At 39.2% G+C, this 14,613-nt stretch overlaps 2 protein-coding genes across 6 annotated transcripts in view; one reads left to right on the plus strand and one right to left on the minus strand.

Moving 5' to 3' along the window:
• Positions 1-3,776, plus strand: part of LOC107554141 (GTP-binding protein 1-like) — an 11,821-nt gene extending 8,045 nt beyond the window's left edge. Inside the window, exons 9-13 of one of the 3 annotated variants that reach the window (XM_016236557.1) lie at positions 1,172-1,307; positions 1,396-1,574; positions 2,086-2,250; positions 2,540-2,578; positions 3,412-3,776. In XM_016236557.1, coding sequence (XP_016092043.1) covers positions 1,172-1,307; positions 1,396-1,574; positions 2,086-2,250; positions 2,540-2,578; positions 3,412-3,510 — 618 coding nt within the window. In that variant the 3' untranslated portion in view covers positions 3,511-3,776. The remainder of the gene's footprint in view (positions 1-1,171; positions 1,308-1,395; positions 1,575-2,085; positions 2,251-2,539; positions 2,579-3,411) is intronic. The other 2 variants (XM_016236560.1, XM_016236558.1) reach the window with 2 other exon arrangements.
• A 1,183-nt stretch (positions 3,777-4,959) lies between these two features.
• Positions 4,960-14,613, minus strand: part of LOC107554142 (small G protein signaling modulator 3) — a 30,150-nt gene continuing 20,496 nt past the window's right edge. For 2 of the 3 annotated variants that reach the window (XM_016236563.1, XM_016236561.1), the window contains exons 7-21: positions 14,097-14,240; positions 13,800-13,995; positions 13,520-13,665; positions 13,177-13,410; positions 12,875-13,057; positions 12,321-12,476; positions 12,180-12,234; positions 11,998-12,047; positions 11,746-11,898; positions 9,221-9,291; positions 9,085-9,133; positions 8,905-8,990; positions 8,688-8,810; positions 7,547-7,607; positions 4,960-5,854 (exon numbers count right to left, since the gene is read on the minus strand). In XM_016236563.1, the coding sequence (XP_016092049.1) occupies positions 5,771-5,854; positions 7,547-7,607; positions 8,688-8,810; positions 8,905-8,990; positions 9,085-9,133; positions 9,221-9,291; positions 11,746-11,898; positions 11,998-12,047; positions 12,180-12,234; positions 12,321-12,476; positions 12,875-13,057; positions 13,177-13,410; positions 13,520-13,665; positions 13,800-13,995; positions 14,097-14,240 (1,791 nt within the window). In that variant the 3' untranslated portion in view covers positions 4,960-5,770. The remainder of the gene's footprint in view (positions 5,855-7,546; positions 7,608-8,687; positions 8,811-8,904; positions 8,991-9,084; positions 9,134-9,220; positions 9,292-11,745; positions 11,899-11,997; positions 12,048-12,179; positions 12,235-12,320; positions 12,477-12,874; positions 13,058-13,176; positions 13,411-13,519; positions 13,666-13,799; positions 13,996-14,096; positions 14,241-14,613) is intronic. The other variant, XM_016236562.1, reaches the window with a different exon arrangement.

Genomic DNA, 14,613 nt, shown 5'->3' on the forward strand with positions numbered 1-14,613 from the left:
TGAGCTCTTCAGGCGGTTCCTTTGACCTCATGATTCTCATTTTCTCTGACATGCACTGTGAGCTGTAAGGTCTTATATAGACAGGTGTGTGGCTTTCCTAATCAAGTCCAATCAGTATAATCAAACACAGCTGGACTCAAATGAAGGTGTAGAACCATCTCAAGGATGATCAGAAGAAATGGACAGCACCTGAGTTAAATATATGAGTGTCACAGCAAAGGGTCTGAATACTTAGGACCATGTGATATTTCAGTTTTTCTTTTTTAATAAATCTGCAAAAAATGTCAACAATTCTGTGTTTTTCTGTCAATATGGGGTGCTGTGTGTACATTAATGAGGAAAAAAATTAACTTAAATGATTTTAGCAAATGGCTGCAATATAACAAAGAGTGAAACATTTAAGGGGGTCTGAATACTTTCCGTACCCACTGTATATATATATATAAAACTGTTTTGTGGGAATCTTTCTCCCTGTTTGGAAGCAAATACTGTTTAAATTACAATTGGACCTCACTGCTAAATGTACTATTAATTACAGCTAACAGTTCCTGATTAATTTTTAATGGGACATAATTGAATAATCAGTTCAGTAATGCGGAGTTCACACTGCACGATTTTAGCCCGATTTTTCACTCGCCGCCTACAGTTACTGCAAAATGATTTACCGCCAACTCTCTTTGCAGAACACCCAATCCCTGTTCCCTGCATCTCCCTCCTGCATAATCTGTTTTTCTTTTTCTCCTTGTAGCTGGAAGTCAGCTCACAGACAATTTGCGGGCTATATATATATATATATTTTTTTAATAATTCCAGTCTCGCTCGAGAAGAATCGCACAATAGGCGATTCTTCCTATTGTGAAGTCACGAAATGTGAAACCCCCTGTCGCTGATCCATCGTGCAGTGTGAACACAGCAGCAACTGAATGCTACCCCAGATAGTCACGCAGTGTGAAAACAACGGTGATCCGATGAGTTTGAAAATCATGCAGTGTGAACTCGGCATAAGAGAATCAGTTGCAAGCGATTTACTCTGAATCCGATTCGCTCAGTGAATCCTTCAGTGAATCTGTTTGTGAATCTTTTTGAAATTGGTTCAGAGTCATTTGTTCATAAATTGGATCTCATATATCTTGCTGTTCATTACAGTATTCCTTATTTCGCTCTCCTTCAGATCAAGCGCTCCTCAATAAGGAAGGGCATGGTTATGGTGTCACCACGATTAAACCCGCAGGCATACTGGGAGTTTGAGGCTGAGATACTAGTTTTACATCACCCGACCACAATCTCGCCTAGATATCAAGCAATGGGTGAGATAACATGCACCTGCACGCTCTTAAATGCAAATATGAGATGTATCTCTTATCATTTCTCTCACTTGTCTCTTCCTTCCCACAGTGCACTGCGGTAGCATCAGGCAAACAGCCACTATCCTCTCTATGACCAGTGACTGCTTACGCACAGGAGACAAAGCTACCGTACACTTCCGCTTCATTAAAACCCCAGAGTACCTGCACATAGACCAGAGGCTCGTGTTCAGAGAGGGAAGAACTAAAGCTGTGGGCACCATCACGAAGGTCAGCTTCATGAGGCATAAGACTTTGAGGGTGTAGATCACAACCCAATGCATGGGAGTGTTTCAGTAGTTTTCGGCTAGCAGATGAGGATTATGAAATAGAAGCTGGCATAATAATAATTACTAACTATTTTACTTAATTTTATTATTTATAAGGATATTGTTATGAGTTTTACTTTTTCAGAATGTTATGGTGTTGCGTTTTTGTCTTGTTGTTTTAGATGAGTTTGCTTTGTTTTTCTTGTGCTCTGCATTTAGTTTATTGTTGTAAATAAATATTCTTGTCTATATTTTATTTATAGCATAATGTATTAGCTATTATTTATTTTTAATGATTTTGTAAAGTGACCTTGGGTTTTGGAAAGGCACTATATAAATCATTAATATACAAACCCGATTCCAAAAAAGTTGGGACACTGTACAAGTTGTGAATAAAAACAGAATGCAGTGATGTGTATAATATACCAAACGGTTTAAAGGAAGTTGATCACTTTTGTTCTTTTGGCTTGTAGTTGCTCTTGTCAACAAATAATCAGCCGTCAAACTCTAAACCTCCCCAAATCAAGATGCAGTCAACAAAGAAAGCCCCGGCTAGAAGAGAGGATGGAGTGGCCCCGTCCAGTGAGGAGAGTGCTAGCACAGGATCGCCAGCCGCTCAGCAAAGTGTACCACAGCAGGTAATAACAACAGATGAGGGAAAGAATACTAAATGTAAGGTGTGTTCTGCTCAGATTTATAAGGCAATTTGTCTTCCTGCTGTGTTTTGTCTGATCTGTCCAGTCTAATAGCTTTCGATCACTTTTTCCCTTCACTCCACCTGCTTTCATTTTCCTTTTGATTCACATGAAATATTTACTTTTCTTCACCTACATCATGCTTTTCTTCACCTGTGCTTTAATTTCATTCCTCCTTATTTCCCGTAAAACTCTCCGTTATGCTTTCGCTGTTTCACTCTCACTGCTTCAGACAGAAATGGAGGAAGACCCTCAAAACAAAGAGAACAAGGTAAAACAAGGGACCGCAAGGGACACACTCATTCCCACCAAGACTGCTAAATACCCCCTCACAGTGCTGTTTATAGTCTCAACATCCTGAAAGGACAGTGCATGATGCATCTTTTACCCAAATGAAACTGTGGCATGGGAATGAGTGAGGCTTGTGACTGAGAGGGTGTTGTTTAATTCTTGCTAGTTGGGGAGTTGTCTCAGTACACACGATAATGAACACTGTAGTGTTCCTGTTACTGTGCATTTAGGCACCGATTGCAAGTATTTTGGGTGATGGTTTTAATTCTCTTGGGCAATGTTACAATGATCTGTTTGGCTGACAATGACAGATGGATGAATATGTGAATTTTTTTTTTTGTTTTTTTGTGGCTTTTTATATTTTTGAATTTTTCAGAAATTTTTTTTGGAGCCAAAATTATACTTTTTTTTCATATTGTACAATTCTGGCTATCTGTATGATTTTGAATGAATACCAACTCAACAGTTGAAACATTTCAATTAATAACCATATAGAATTCAAATGAACAAAATTCAAATCTTTCTGTATTGTTTCTAGTTGCATAGAATCAAATTGATTAATTCTGATGAACTGCTACTAAGTTTTTAAAATTTAATTTCGGTTAATGGCTTTAGTTTTAGGTTTCGTGAACTATATTAAGCCTGTAAACTACATGCACTTACAGTGTAATTATTCAGTGGAGCTGCTTATTACTATTATATATTTTATTCTACTGCAGTATAAAGTGGTAAATGTTGCCTTAGCAGGATCAAGTGTAAAGTTTTCGAAGTCAACAATCATCTTCTAACTTCCTTTCTCCTTTCTTCTTGAAGCCAAAGTCTGGAGGCAGAAGACGAGGAGGTCAGCGGCACAAAGGCAAACCTCAAAGTAACTCCACAGTGACCCTCGCTGGTGCGGTTGGGGGCTGCTAAACTCCTCCTTTCAAGAGTCCAGTTCGCCCTCCATGTTTTACTCGCACCTTTTACCTGCCCACATGGACCAGACCACTTTGATGACGAGGCTTAAGAGTTCACAGAACCAACATGCACATTGTTTTGTGAATTCTAATTTATTATAAGACATGCGTGTGTTTGTAGACTGTACATACCGTAGATACTGCGACTATAGGACACATACTGCATGGTGGTTCTGTTTTGGCTGTAAATGTCAACTTCAGGATAAACTTGACTGAACATGAGATCATGTACTTGTTCTATGTCATTCTTATCACATTTTTAGGATAATCCCATTGGAAATTATGTAGCTAACTGTTTTTAAGGGACTATTAACAAGACTTGTCACACAATTGCATTTAATTTGAATTAGCATTGTTATTGTGGACTATGACGATAAGAACTGGATGGATTCCCGATGCTTTCGGTAGGTGTTATGACCTGAATTCAGTGGGGGCTTTAGACATTGTGACTGCAGAGTTTGCTGGCAGCTAGTTTAGTGTGAAATGTGAGTTGGCAATTAAACGCGCTTTAAAATCTAATCGCACTCATTGCTAATTATCTTGAATTACAGTCTATTTACACTTCCCCAAATCCATGGTCAAGCTTAGCAAATCACGAGCGTTATCAGGCCTGGCAGACTTGGCTCAGGTACTGGAAACTTTCTCAAATGATCAAATAAGATACTTCAGACCAGTCAGTGAAATGGAGAGTAAGGGTAGAAGAACAGAATGTAGATCTTAAGGTTATAAAATGTGTCTTAATAGTTCCTCATTGGGAAACGTTACAAACCAGTGCCAGTTGTTAAGAAAAGTTGTTCTAAACATTTTGTTTTCCCCAGCTGTGATCGACAGGCCTCTACAACACTTGCTGTAAATTCTTTCAGATGGTTTTACTGTTTACTGCGCTTTAGCATTTAAACCCAATATGATACCTGGACCATTCTCTGCGTTTTGTGAATTTTCCACAACCAATATACAAATAAACTGATGTTGACCATTTCAGCAGAGTGTGTGATTCTCTTTTTGCTGGTCAGTGTTTGGCTATCTAGTCCAGGGGTCTTCAACCGTTATCAGAACAAATGCCCCTTTGTGAGATTAAACATGGAGCAGGGACCTCAGTTTCATTGTGACTTCAATACAAATGAATTTTTTCACAAAATAAGTTCAAACAATCCCATGTTGAAGACCTCTGGTTGGTCCACATTTCCTGTCTCTGTTGACTGTTTTATAGTTGTCACGCAAAAAAGACAAAAGCACACAAATTCTTACAGATATAGACTTTTTTTTTTATTGTTTACGTACACCAATGATTGTGGATATGATCTAAAGCCCTGCGAGTTTGGTCATGCTCAACCATTACAGACTAGTTTTTGGTTTAAAACAACCATGTCTACCAATTACAAGAACTATAAAATGGACCCTTTTACTTTCATTTACTGTAACATCTAATTGTGCCACTGCAGGCTTTTTCAGAGAAGACACACAAGGCTCTACTGCATCACTCTTGACAGAAGTCTATAATTCAGAGTGGTCCATTATGACTACATGCAAACTATAATGCAGCACTGGACCTTCATCTATTTCACATCTCAAAAAAAGCCAAACCCAGTTCTCTGTGATGTAATTGGATGTTACGGATGTGAGGTGGTAACCACAGTACATTTATTAAGAGATCCAATTCAGCTATTGGAAACCATCATAATTGGAAATTCCTCTGAAGTGCGTTTGACATTGCTTAGATTTTGAAATTTCTAGTGTTTAATCTCTAATTGTACATACCTGATATACACAAACGTGACCATTCAGACACTGAATTAGCTTTTCAAATCAATCCTTCAGGAGCATAACAGCTGGACCGACATCTTATCCACAGATCACTGGCACTCAAGACTACTTGAGAGTAAATGGACAAAAGGGTGCAAATCCTACATTCATTCATGACCACTGTAATCGTGCCCCAAATGGTGCAACATTTATGTAGCTTTGGAGGAGAGGAAGTGTTTGCAGGCATAGTCTGATTCTGTGTGAAGTCTTGGCAAAGGACTCCGTACAGACAAGACTCTTACAAGTCACAAAAAGTGAAACTATTGTGCCAAGACACACAAACACTCACATTACAGCCATGTGACATGAAGCTGTACAACAAATGAACATGAATTTCACGTGTGATCCCTGTTTTTCTGCAGATGGAGAGTGATTTGGTCTATGTGTGCAGCTCACAGGAAGCGTGTGATGGTTTAGCCATCAATGTCCCAGCTGAAGAGGTGATGTTTCACCAACATGTCCTGAACTCCCTCCTTCAGAGGCCTCTGCTCCTTCTCCTGGAAAAAGAGTGGGGTAAAGTGAGCCATTCGGTAATGTGTCTTCACATCTGCACTGCACTGATTAAACAATGCTCCGTTGCCTCGAATGGCTGAACTAATTAAAACAAATGGCTGTGGCTCAGCATTCTTGCTGATTTTCATGACTATCTTACTCTAATTAGACATTGCACTCAAGTGCTTGAAGCTCGAGTCAAGACAAGGTCACGGGTGACAGCTAAAGGTCAGAGTGGAGATTCCTCAAGCTAACATTAGAACTAATGGTCTCATGTTTCAGGTGAATGTGGAGTCACTGAGGAATTCTTAACACCAGGTGATGCTTCCCAATGCTGCTTACAGACAACAGTAAAGCCTCCCATCAGCATCAAGTCTAAATCCAGACTAAAAAGAGGACTTTGAGCATGCATAATTCATAATCACATCATTCCTTGCAATTCCCACACTGAAGGTGACAGCAACTTATCTCTGTCAGAACAAGACACCCAGAATACTCACCCCTAAAATCTTTTCACACAGTCTGAACTTATACATGACAAGATTTTAAATTAAACAAAATTTCTATCCTAAAAGGACTTTTCAAATGTTAAGATGCCAATAAATAAAATTGAGAGTGGCATCTTCCAATAAGTTCGCATCAACATATTAAAATAAACAATTTTATTCAGCAAGGACACATTAAATTGATCAAAAGTAACAGTAAAGACATTTGGAAATAAATGTTCTTTTGAACTTCCTATTCATCAAAGAATCCTGAAAAAAAAAATGTATCATGGTTTCCATGAAAATTACTACAACTGTTTTCAGCATTGATTATGATAATAATAAATGTCTCCTGTGCATCAAATGATCATATTATAATTATTTCTGAAGAATCATGTGACACTTAAGACTGGAGTAATGTTGCTGAAAATTCAGCTTTGCATCACAGGAATAAATATATTTAAAGGGGTCATATGATGCGATTAAAATTTTTCCTTTCTCTTTGGAGTGTTACAAGCTCAAAACAACTTAATGTTATTAATATTTCACAATAGTATTGTTTTACTGTATTTGATCAAATAAATGCAACCTTGCTAAGAGACTTCTTTCAAATTTTTTTTTTTTTTAATTATTTTATTCAGATGATTAAAATGGAGCACTGGTGATTAAAGTGATTAAACAATCTAAAAAAATCACTATTAAGTTTCATTTGTAAATAGTTCTGGTGCAAAATTACTTTTTGCCATTTAGTTGCATAGGACTTGGTGTGAGCAGGCCTTTATCTTTCCAAGTACACTGGCATACGAGCGTCTGTCTGAACTAAACAGAGAGCAGTATTTGCTTAAGGGTTTCATTAGCATTCCACACAAAAGCTGCTAAACTGTTTTTTAGAGGTTTAGTTCACATTCTGTGAAGCCACTACGTAAACAGCAGTGAACAGAAGACCAGGACACACTACTACTACCACCACTTGCTGCTTCTGCAGCTAATTATCAAGCAGCAGGCTAGTAACTAGTTGCCAGCATTACCTAGAGGTCCCAACTAAAGAGGTGATGTTGTACCAAGACATCCACCACTTTTGATTTGAGAACAGGAGACTTCTGGAATGGCAGACAAACACTCAGATGCATGTTAGCCTCTGTGTGTGTCTGTGTGTGGAAGGACATGTGAGATGTTGAGTGAATGTGAGTGGAGGAAGTGCCAATTTCTCACCTCTTTTTTGGTAGGCAGCTCACAGTCTTGGGAGAGACTGAAGGCAAACTTTGAGAGAACTCTGAAAGTAGCACATACAAACCCATGTCAGTAATGCACTCAAAATCAACCAAAATAACATTTATGGCAGTCGTTTCTAGCACACAGATGGGCTTTAAACAATTTATATTACAATTAATATAAATTACAGATCATTTGAGACTTAATTTGCTCACAAATTTGACGGCTTATGATAAATTCTAATATATGTATATTTCACAATTTTATTGTATTTTTCATCAAATAAATGCAGCCTTGGTAAGAGACTTCTTTTAAAAACATTAAAAAATATAGCTGCAAGCAGCGATTACTGGGGTTCAAGCATTTTAAGACATTTAAGCACAAGGAAAAAAACTATGTATTATTTAACAAGCCTGAAAGCACCTAATTCAATGATTAAAAAGAGCCTTTTTGGCAATTCCAGGTAATTTACCCTAGAAATACTATATTTATTAACATTTATGTTTGTTATAGCGCCACCTTTGGTCCGATCGCCATGAAACTTTGCATGCTTGTTTAGCACCATGTGTCACATGTGCTCACCTAGTTTTGAGTTTTCCTTTAGGATTTATAGGCTTTTGGGTATATTTGGCCCCGCCCCTTTTCTAAATGACCCTGTTATAGCTGTCCAAAGGGGAAAATTCAATCTCTATACAAGTCTCTATGACTTACGGTTTGGTCTGCCCGATCAGTTTTAGGTGGAGATTGCTGATCTTTGACCATTCTAACAATTACAATAGGGTTTCAGCAGTATGCGCTTGAACCCTTAATTCTTGAATTTATCTTCTATTCAGATTATTAAAATGGAGCACTGGTAATAAATAAACTAATTTATTATTAATAATAAACTAGGAATTTCGACCAATTTGTGAACTAAATTTGCTAATAAAATGAATTACTATGGCTTATCAGAACATATGACTTTACATTTTTTTAAATAATAATAATTTTTTTTTTATTTTACAACAGAATTAATTTTGAAAATTAAATAAAAACAAACAAATTTGAACATTTCTCATTTAAATTGTACAATTATGTTTCAGTTTACACTTCTTTCTGAATGATGTATGAGCTCAATTTCAGCCCAGAGGCTTAGTCTTACCGGAGTTCACACTTTATCTGAACCCAGCCAGGACTACGTAGGAAAGACCAGGGATGGTACCATTTCTCCACGGCACTCATACTGGAACACAATACCTCCAGCCAGAGGTGCAGCACCTGCTCACTGACATACATGCAGATAAAGAGAGTATATGCCACACACATGCACTGTGGGAAGAGAAAACATAAAAAGATGGTATAACAGCAGGATGACTTACTTTAAGCCCACACATATAAGCGAGCGGAACTTGACGTCCATCTGTACGTGTGCAGCGTCGTGGCTCATGTTGACAGACTGCACTGCCTAAGACAGACAGACAGAGAGCGCTCAATGTACAAACGTAAAACCAGTGCTCAACCGCTCTAATCGCTGATAAAATATTTTTTGTAAAACTCACCCTGTAAAGAAGCTCTTCAGGTGTGAGCACCTTCCCATCTTCATCTAATCTAAAAAGACGACGTGGCTGTCACATCAGCAAAGCTACATTATGAAGATTTAGAGAAGGTTGGATCTTATGTAACTACATGTCTCACCTGTAGGTCTTGCAGAGCACCAGTCTGGAGTAGACTGAGTTGAAGTCTCTCTCCACTTCTCTGCTGGCTGCCTGTGATCAACACACACACAACCACAACTCTTTCACTCACTTGAAATACAGTGGAGATCAAAATCAGAGAACAACCTACAATTTCCTAAATGTCAAGGTCACTGCTTAGTCCTATTTGAAGTTATCCTAAAAGGAGTAGAAGGGCAGTTTCTTAAAGCAAATTTCATAAGTTAATTGTATTCTGAAGCACAGTATAAAAAACTTAAATTAGATATTTAAAAAATTAGAGAAAACTTACAGATACCTCCAAGTTATTGGTGTTAATCTGGCACATGGTGCTAATTTCCTTAATTATATGACAAACCCTATTTAACTGGCAGCACTCCTTAAGGTGACTGAAACCCAGCAAAAGGAGGCGGTCCAGATGAAGGCCAAAGGAATGACCCTTGCAGCCACTGCAAGAGAAGTTGGTCATTCTAAATCTGTGATTTCTAGAATATTGTAGCTTTACAATGACACCAATTCATTCAAGTCCTCCAAAAAGGCTTTGTCGTCCACGTAAGACAAATGCACTAGAGGACAGGATAATGCTGAGACTCTCAGTGGGGAATCGGTTCAACACCGCAGCTGGAATTGCTCGCCAGTTCAGCGCTGAATAGGTTAGGATCTGTCTTGGCACGTTTAAGAGAAGACAGACTGAATGTGCACTCTTCAGTGATCAAGCCTCTCATTAACAGAAATAATCAAAAGGCTAGGCTCACCTTTGCGGAGGAGCATGTTGTGTGGAGAGAGGAGAACTGGTCCAAAGTTCACTTTAGTGATGAGAGCAAGTTTATTATTTATTTGGGTCTGATGGGAAACATTTTGTTTGGCATCAAACAGGGGAAAGACTGAACCCCAAGTGCATAAAGAAGTCAGTGAAAAGTGAAGGAGGAAGTGTCATGGTTTGGGGGATGTTTTATGCAGCAGGAGTTGGGCCTCTTATGCAGCTACATGGCAGTGTGAATGCAAATATTTATCAGAACTTTCTTCAGCAACATGCGGTACCTTCCCTGCAAGCATCTCCTAATCAGCCAGCAATTTTCATGCAAGACAATGTCCCCGTAACAACGCAAAACAGGTAAAGCAGTTCCTTAAAGCTAATAACACTGAAACAATGAAATGGCCGGCCCAGAGTCCTGATCTAAACCCGACTGAAAATCTCTGGAAAATTCTTGGCTATAATGTTATGGCTAAGAAACACACTACAGTTACTTAACTATGAAGAAGAGTGGACCAAGATCACTCAAGAGCAGTGAGAGAAACTAGTGATGTCCTGCGGCCACAGATGTGCTGAAATCATTCAAAGCAAGTGCCTCTACACTTCCTACTAATTTCTGACAGCTGTAACCTCCCAACATTTTAGTTGTAATCATCTTTCGTGCTACAGTGGTTACTGTTATGTAAATTTGATCACTGTGTTTTCAACAAAATAAAGTTTTATTTTTTTAAATGCCTTATTTATTAAGTATTTATTAGCGTTGGGCGATAAGGTAATTTTTCAAGTCGTCATATCGCCAGCCTGTGAGTTTGCCGATACACGATATTATCTTGAGTGCGTGGGTGGGTGGGGGCAAGAGAGAGTACTTATCAGAGGTGTTTTAAGCCACGCGGGCACGTGACAGAGAGCCTATGACAGCACCAATAATCAAAATAATATACTTTCAAACATAGGCTATTGATAAACTAATAAAAATATTTAAAACAGCTATTTCATATATATATTCGGATACAACAGTCATACATCGCTATTAGGACCGCACGTCCTGTGACAAGTTTGCCGCATCAGAGCACAGATGTTATCAGTCTAAAAGGTCTGCAGTCAATGGTGAAAATCAAAAGTAGATTTATTTTAAAGACAAACAGTTTAACACTAAATATTGGACATAGACGAACACATTAAATATAAAAGTATTTAAAACAGGTAAGTTTATATATTTGGAGTAAAGTTCAATTGAACGGATACATCAGTCATACAGCGCTCAGGACCGAGCGCCCCATGACGAGCCCAATGCGCCGCCACAGAAACAAGGATGAGATACGTTCTAACATTACTGTGGCGTTAAACTCAGTTAGTGAGGGCTCGGTTAAAATATTGCACATATATAGGCCAATCATATTACTTGTTAAAATGCAATGAAATGCCTTATATCAGTAGACAATGTACATCTGTGCCTGTCACCGGCTACAGGCTCTAATCCTCATTTGCACGAGTGTGAAATGCGGTGCTGAAGTGAAGTAGCGGGGCAATTTGATAATAATAGGCCGCCTAATGATGATAATAATTTAATACATTTATAGGCGAATGAGCCTAATATTGTCTTGACTATCGACAAAGACATTTGCTATCATCGATATCTCTGACTGTCTATCGGCACAACCCTAGTATTTATAGATTGTTCTCTAATTTTGCTCTCCACTGTATATGTATCTATATGTATATTACTTTATCTAGAAAACACGACCTGCTCCTACCTCCTCGATGAAGAGCCACGGGTGACAGGGTCCTCCCAGTATGGAGGGCTTCTTCAGGCCGTGCTGAAAGATGGCCTTGAGAGCAGGACACAGTGTGCCTCTGACCAAGTCATTCACTGCCTCAGTTACGGTGTCATCTCCAGCCAGAGAGTACTGAATGACAAGAACACGTGTGCATGAGACAGTTAAGACGTTTATCCCCTATTAACAGGAATTAAGACACAACGCAACTCCAAAAAGCAAAGCTTTTACCTCTTTACTTCGTTCATCCAAGACTTCCACAAATTTTGCAGGAAACCAGCCTAACGGTACAAAAGGTTTTTGAGAAATACTGATTGGTGTAATGAGTTGTATGTAGATTATAAATGTAGTTGGAACCATTTCTGAAAATCAAAGACAAGCTCAATGTGTATTGTAAGCATATCTCAGCTCACCTCTCAGGCCGTTCAGCTCTCCAACCCAGCAGTGCTCATCTTTTTGTGAGATGATCTTAGAATAAACACAGAAATACAGTGAAGGAACAAAGCCAAGGCACCGATTAACATGTTTAGATGACAGAAACTGCAGGGGCTCACTGTGATGATGTCATTCTTTCGAAAACCCAGTTCATCATCGTCATGCCGTTCAAAATCCAGCAAGGCTTTAGCTCGTCTCCGACGATTCCGAGACACAACCAGGAAGTTCTCGTGATCCCTTTGATGGCTCTCCATAGAATAGTCTGGAGTCAAATCCTAGAAAAAGAGAGAGAGAGAGAGAGAGAGAGAGAGAGAGAGAGAGAGAGAGAGAGAGACGAGAAATGTGCAAACCAATGTTAACAAAAATCTAAAAATTGATGGCCTATAATAACAAAAATATTGCTAATACTAAATATTATTATAATAAAAAAAACACATCTGTTTGTTACTGTCCTCTTGCATTACTGACAAACAATTTTCCTGTTTGACACAATCTGTATTGTATAAAGCCCTACATAAATAAAGGTGACTTGACTTGTCAATTCAACAAAACAACTCAGTGAGTCATCAGGTACATGAGTCAGTGTTGCTGTTTCAGTGCAAATGTTCTGTTTCTAATCGAATTACTCCTGACAGATTCTAAAATGTGATTCATGTGATCGAGTGGCTCTTACAGTGCTGCAGTTGCGGGGGTCCAAGCAGTGAAAGTGCTCTGCGGTCCGACTGATGGCTTCTCTCAGCTCTGCCACCAGCTCTGTCTGTTTAATGTTTTTGGCCTTTAGCGCCTCCACCTCGTCCTCCCCCCAGAGAAGCGAGCTCAGAGTGGATTTTCTACGCAGGCTTTGTCTGCGGACCACCTGCACAATGACACACAAGTATGAGTGAGCCTGATTTCACATTTTGTATATTGCAAATAATGTGTGTCAAAATGTGGGCATCACAGATGATGATCCAAGATGCTGTTCATGTTCTCAACCTTGTTGAGGTTGGTGTGGAGGGAATGGGAGTTGCCGGAGTTGAGCTGGGCCTGCTCTGCCAGGATGTAGGCAAGATGCTTGTGTCTGTGTGCATCCAGGTTTTCCTGAGACAGAGATCCTGCCAGACGCACAGCCTCACCCAGCACTGCCGCTCCGTCCTCTAGTTGACTGGGCAGATCTGAGAGTGTGTTGAAGATGGATGCTGAGTTCTCAGATGATACCAGTTCTTCCTCCTTTACAACACAAGAAGAAACCATCGTTATTGACTGCGTGTCAAATCAAACACTCAACACTTGTTTAACATATGAAAGCTTGATTTTTTTTATTACAAAGTTAAACAACCTTGATCTTCAGCATGCCCAGCGTAACTTGGAAGAGCACCACTGAACTCTCGTAGAAGAGCAGGTCCCAGATTCGCAGCAGGATGCGGATGTCCACCACACTGGCAAAGGCAGTGAGGAACCAGTGCAGCGTGATTAAAGAAAGCTCTGAGAGGGAAAACATTAACATTGGAATGCTTTTTTACATTTTCTGCACATATTTTGGAAGAATAACTCTTTGGAGCAAAACCAATTAAAAAAAGTAACGTGCATTAAATATTTTCAAGGCTGTTGAATCTCACCAATGTCATGCTCCTGCAGCAGCTGGTCTAGACTAGGCAGATACTGCACTATGAGCTGTCTGAGCACACGCTGGTCAGTCTGAACTCCCAACAGCGTGGAGGAAAAGTATGAGGGAGGCAGCAGGTCCTCTATCAGAGCACACATCATCCACAGAGCATCCTCCTCCTCCAGAAACAGCAGCAGACAGGACACCACCTGTATCAAAGACAAACACACACACCTCAGAGTTTGACACCCGATGACCCAAATGTTGGACAACAGAGATACAAAGAGTCTGTGAGAAGGTTGCTTCCCACCATGCCTGTGCCCTGACAGTAGCCGATGTCTGGATACAGCCATGCCAGCCCTCTCAGGACCCGCCTGAGTTTGGGCACCCCCACACTCGACATGGTGCTGAAGCACGCATTAGTGGGCATGGTCCGCAAAAGATCCTTTTCTATCTGCAGCACAGACAGAGAGACAACCATAATAAAATCAATACTGGAAGATGGCTATGTAAAGTCTGAGGGTGAGTCTGTATGCGTGAATTAATTAGAGCTTTCAATTGAAAAGAACATCTTCTAATGAAACAATCAAACAAATCAAAAATAAAATGCATATCAATGTTATCTGCAAAAATTCCCAAATTAAGATAATTCAAAAATGTTATTGAAGCAGATGTCAAATTTAAAATAGTTCGGTTTTAAATGCATATCTTGAGATCCCTTTTTATGTGTTTATTTATTTAAAGATACTGTAATAGCCATTATAATTTATTACATTATAAATTAAGTTAAGATTTGGTGGTCAAGAAACATTTCTTATTGCTATCAA

This window comes from Sinocyclocheilus grahami, unplaced genomic scaffold (assembly GCF_001515645.1).
Source record: "Sinocyclocheilus grahami isolate Dianchi unplaced genomic scaffold, SAMN03320097.WGS_v1.1 scaffold491.1, whole genome shotgun sequence".
Taxonomy (NCBI): domain Eukaryota; kingdom Metazoa; phylum Chordata; class Actinopteri; order Cypriniformes; family Cyprinidae; genus Sinocyclocheilus; species Sinocyclocheilus grahami.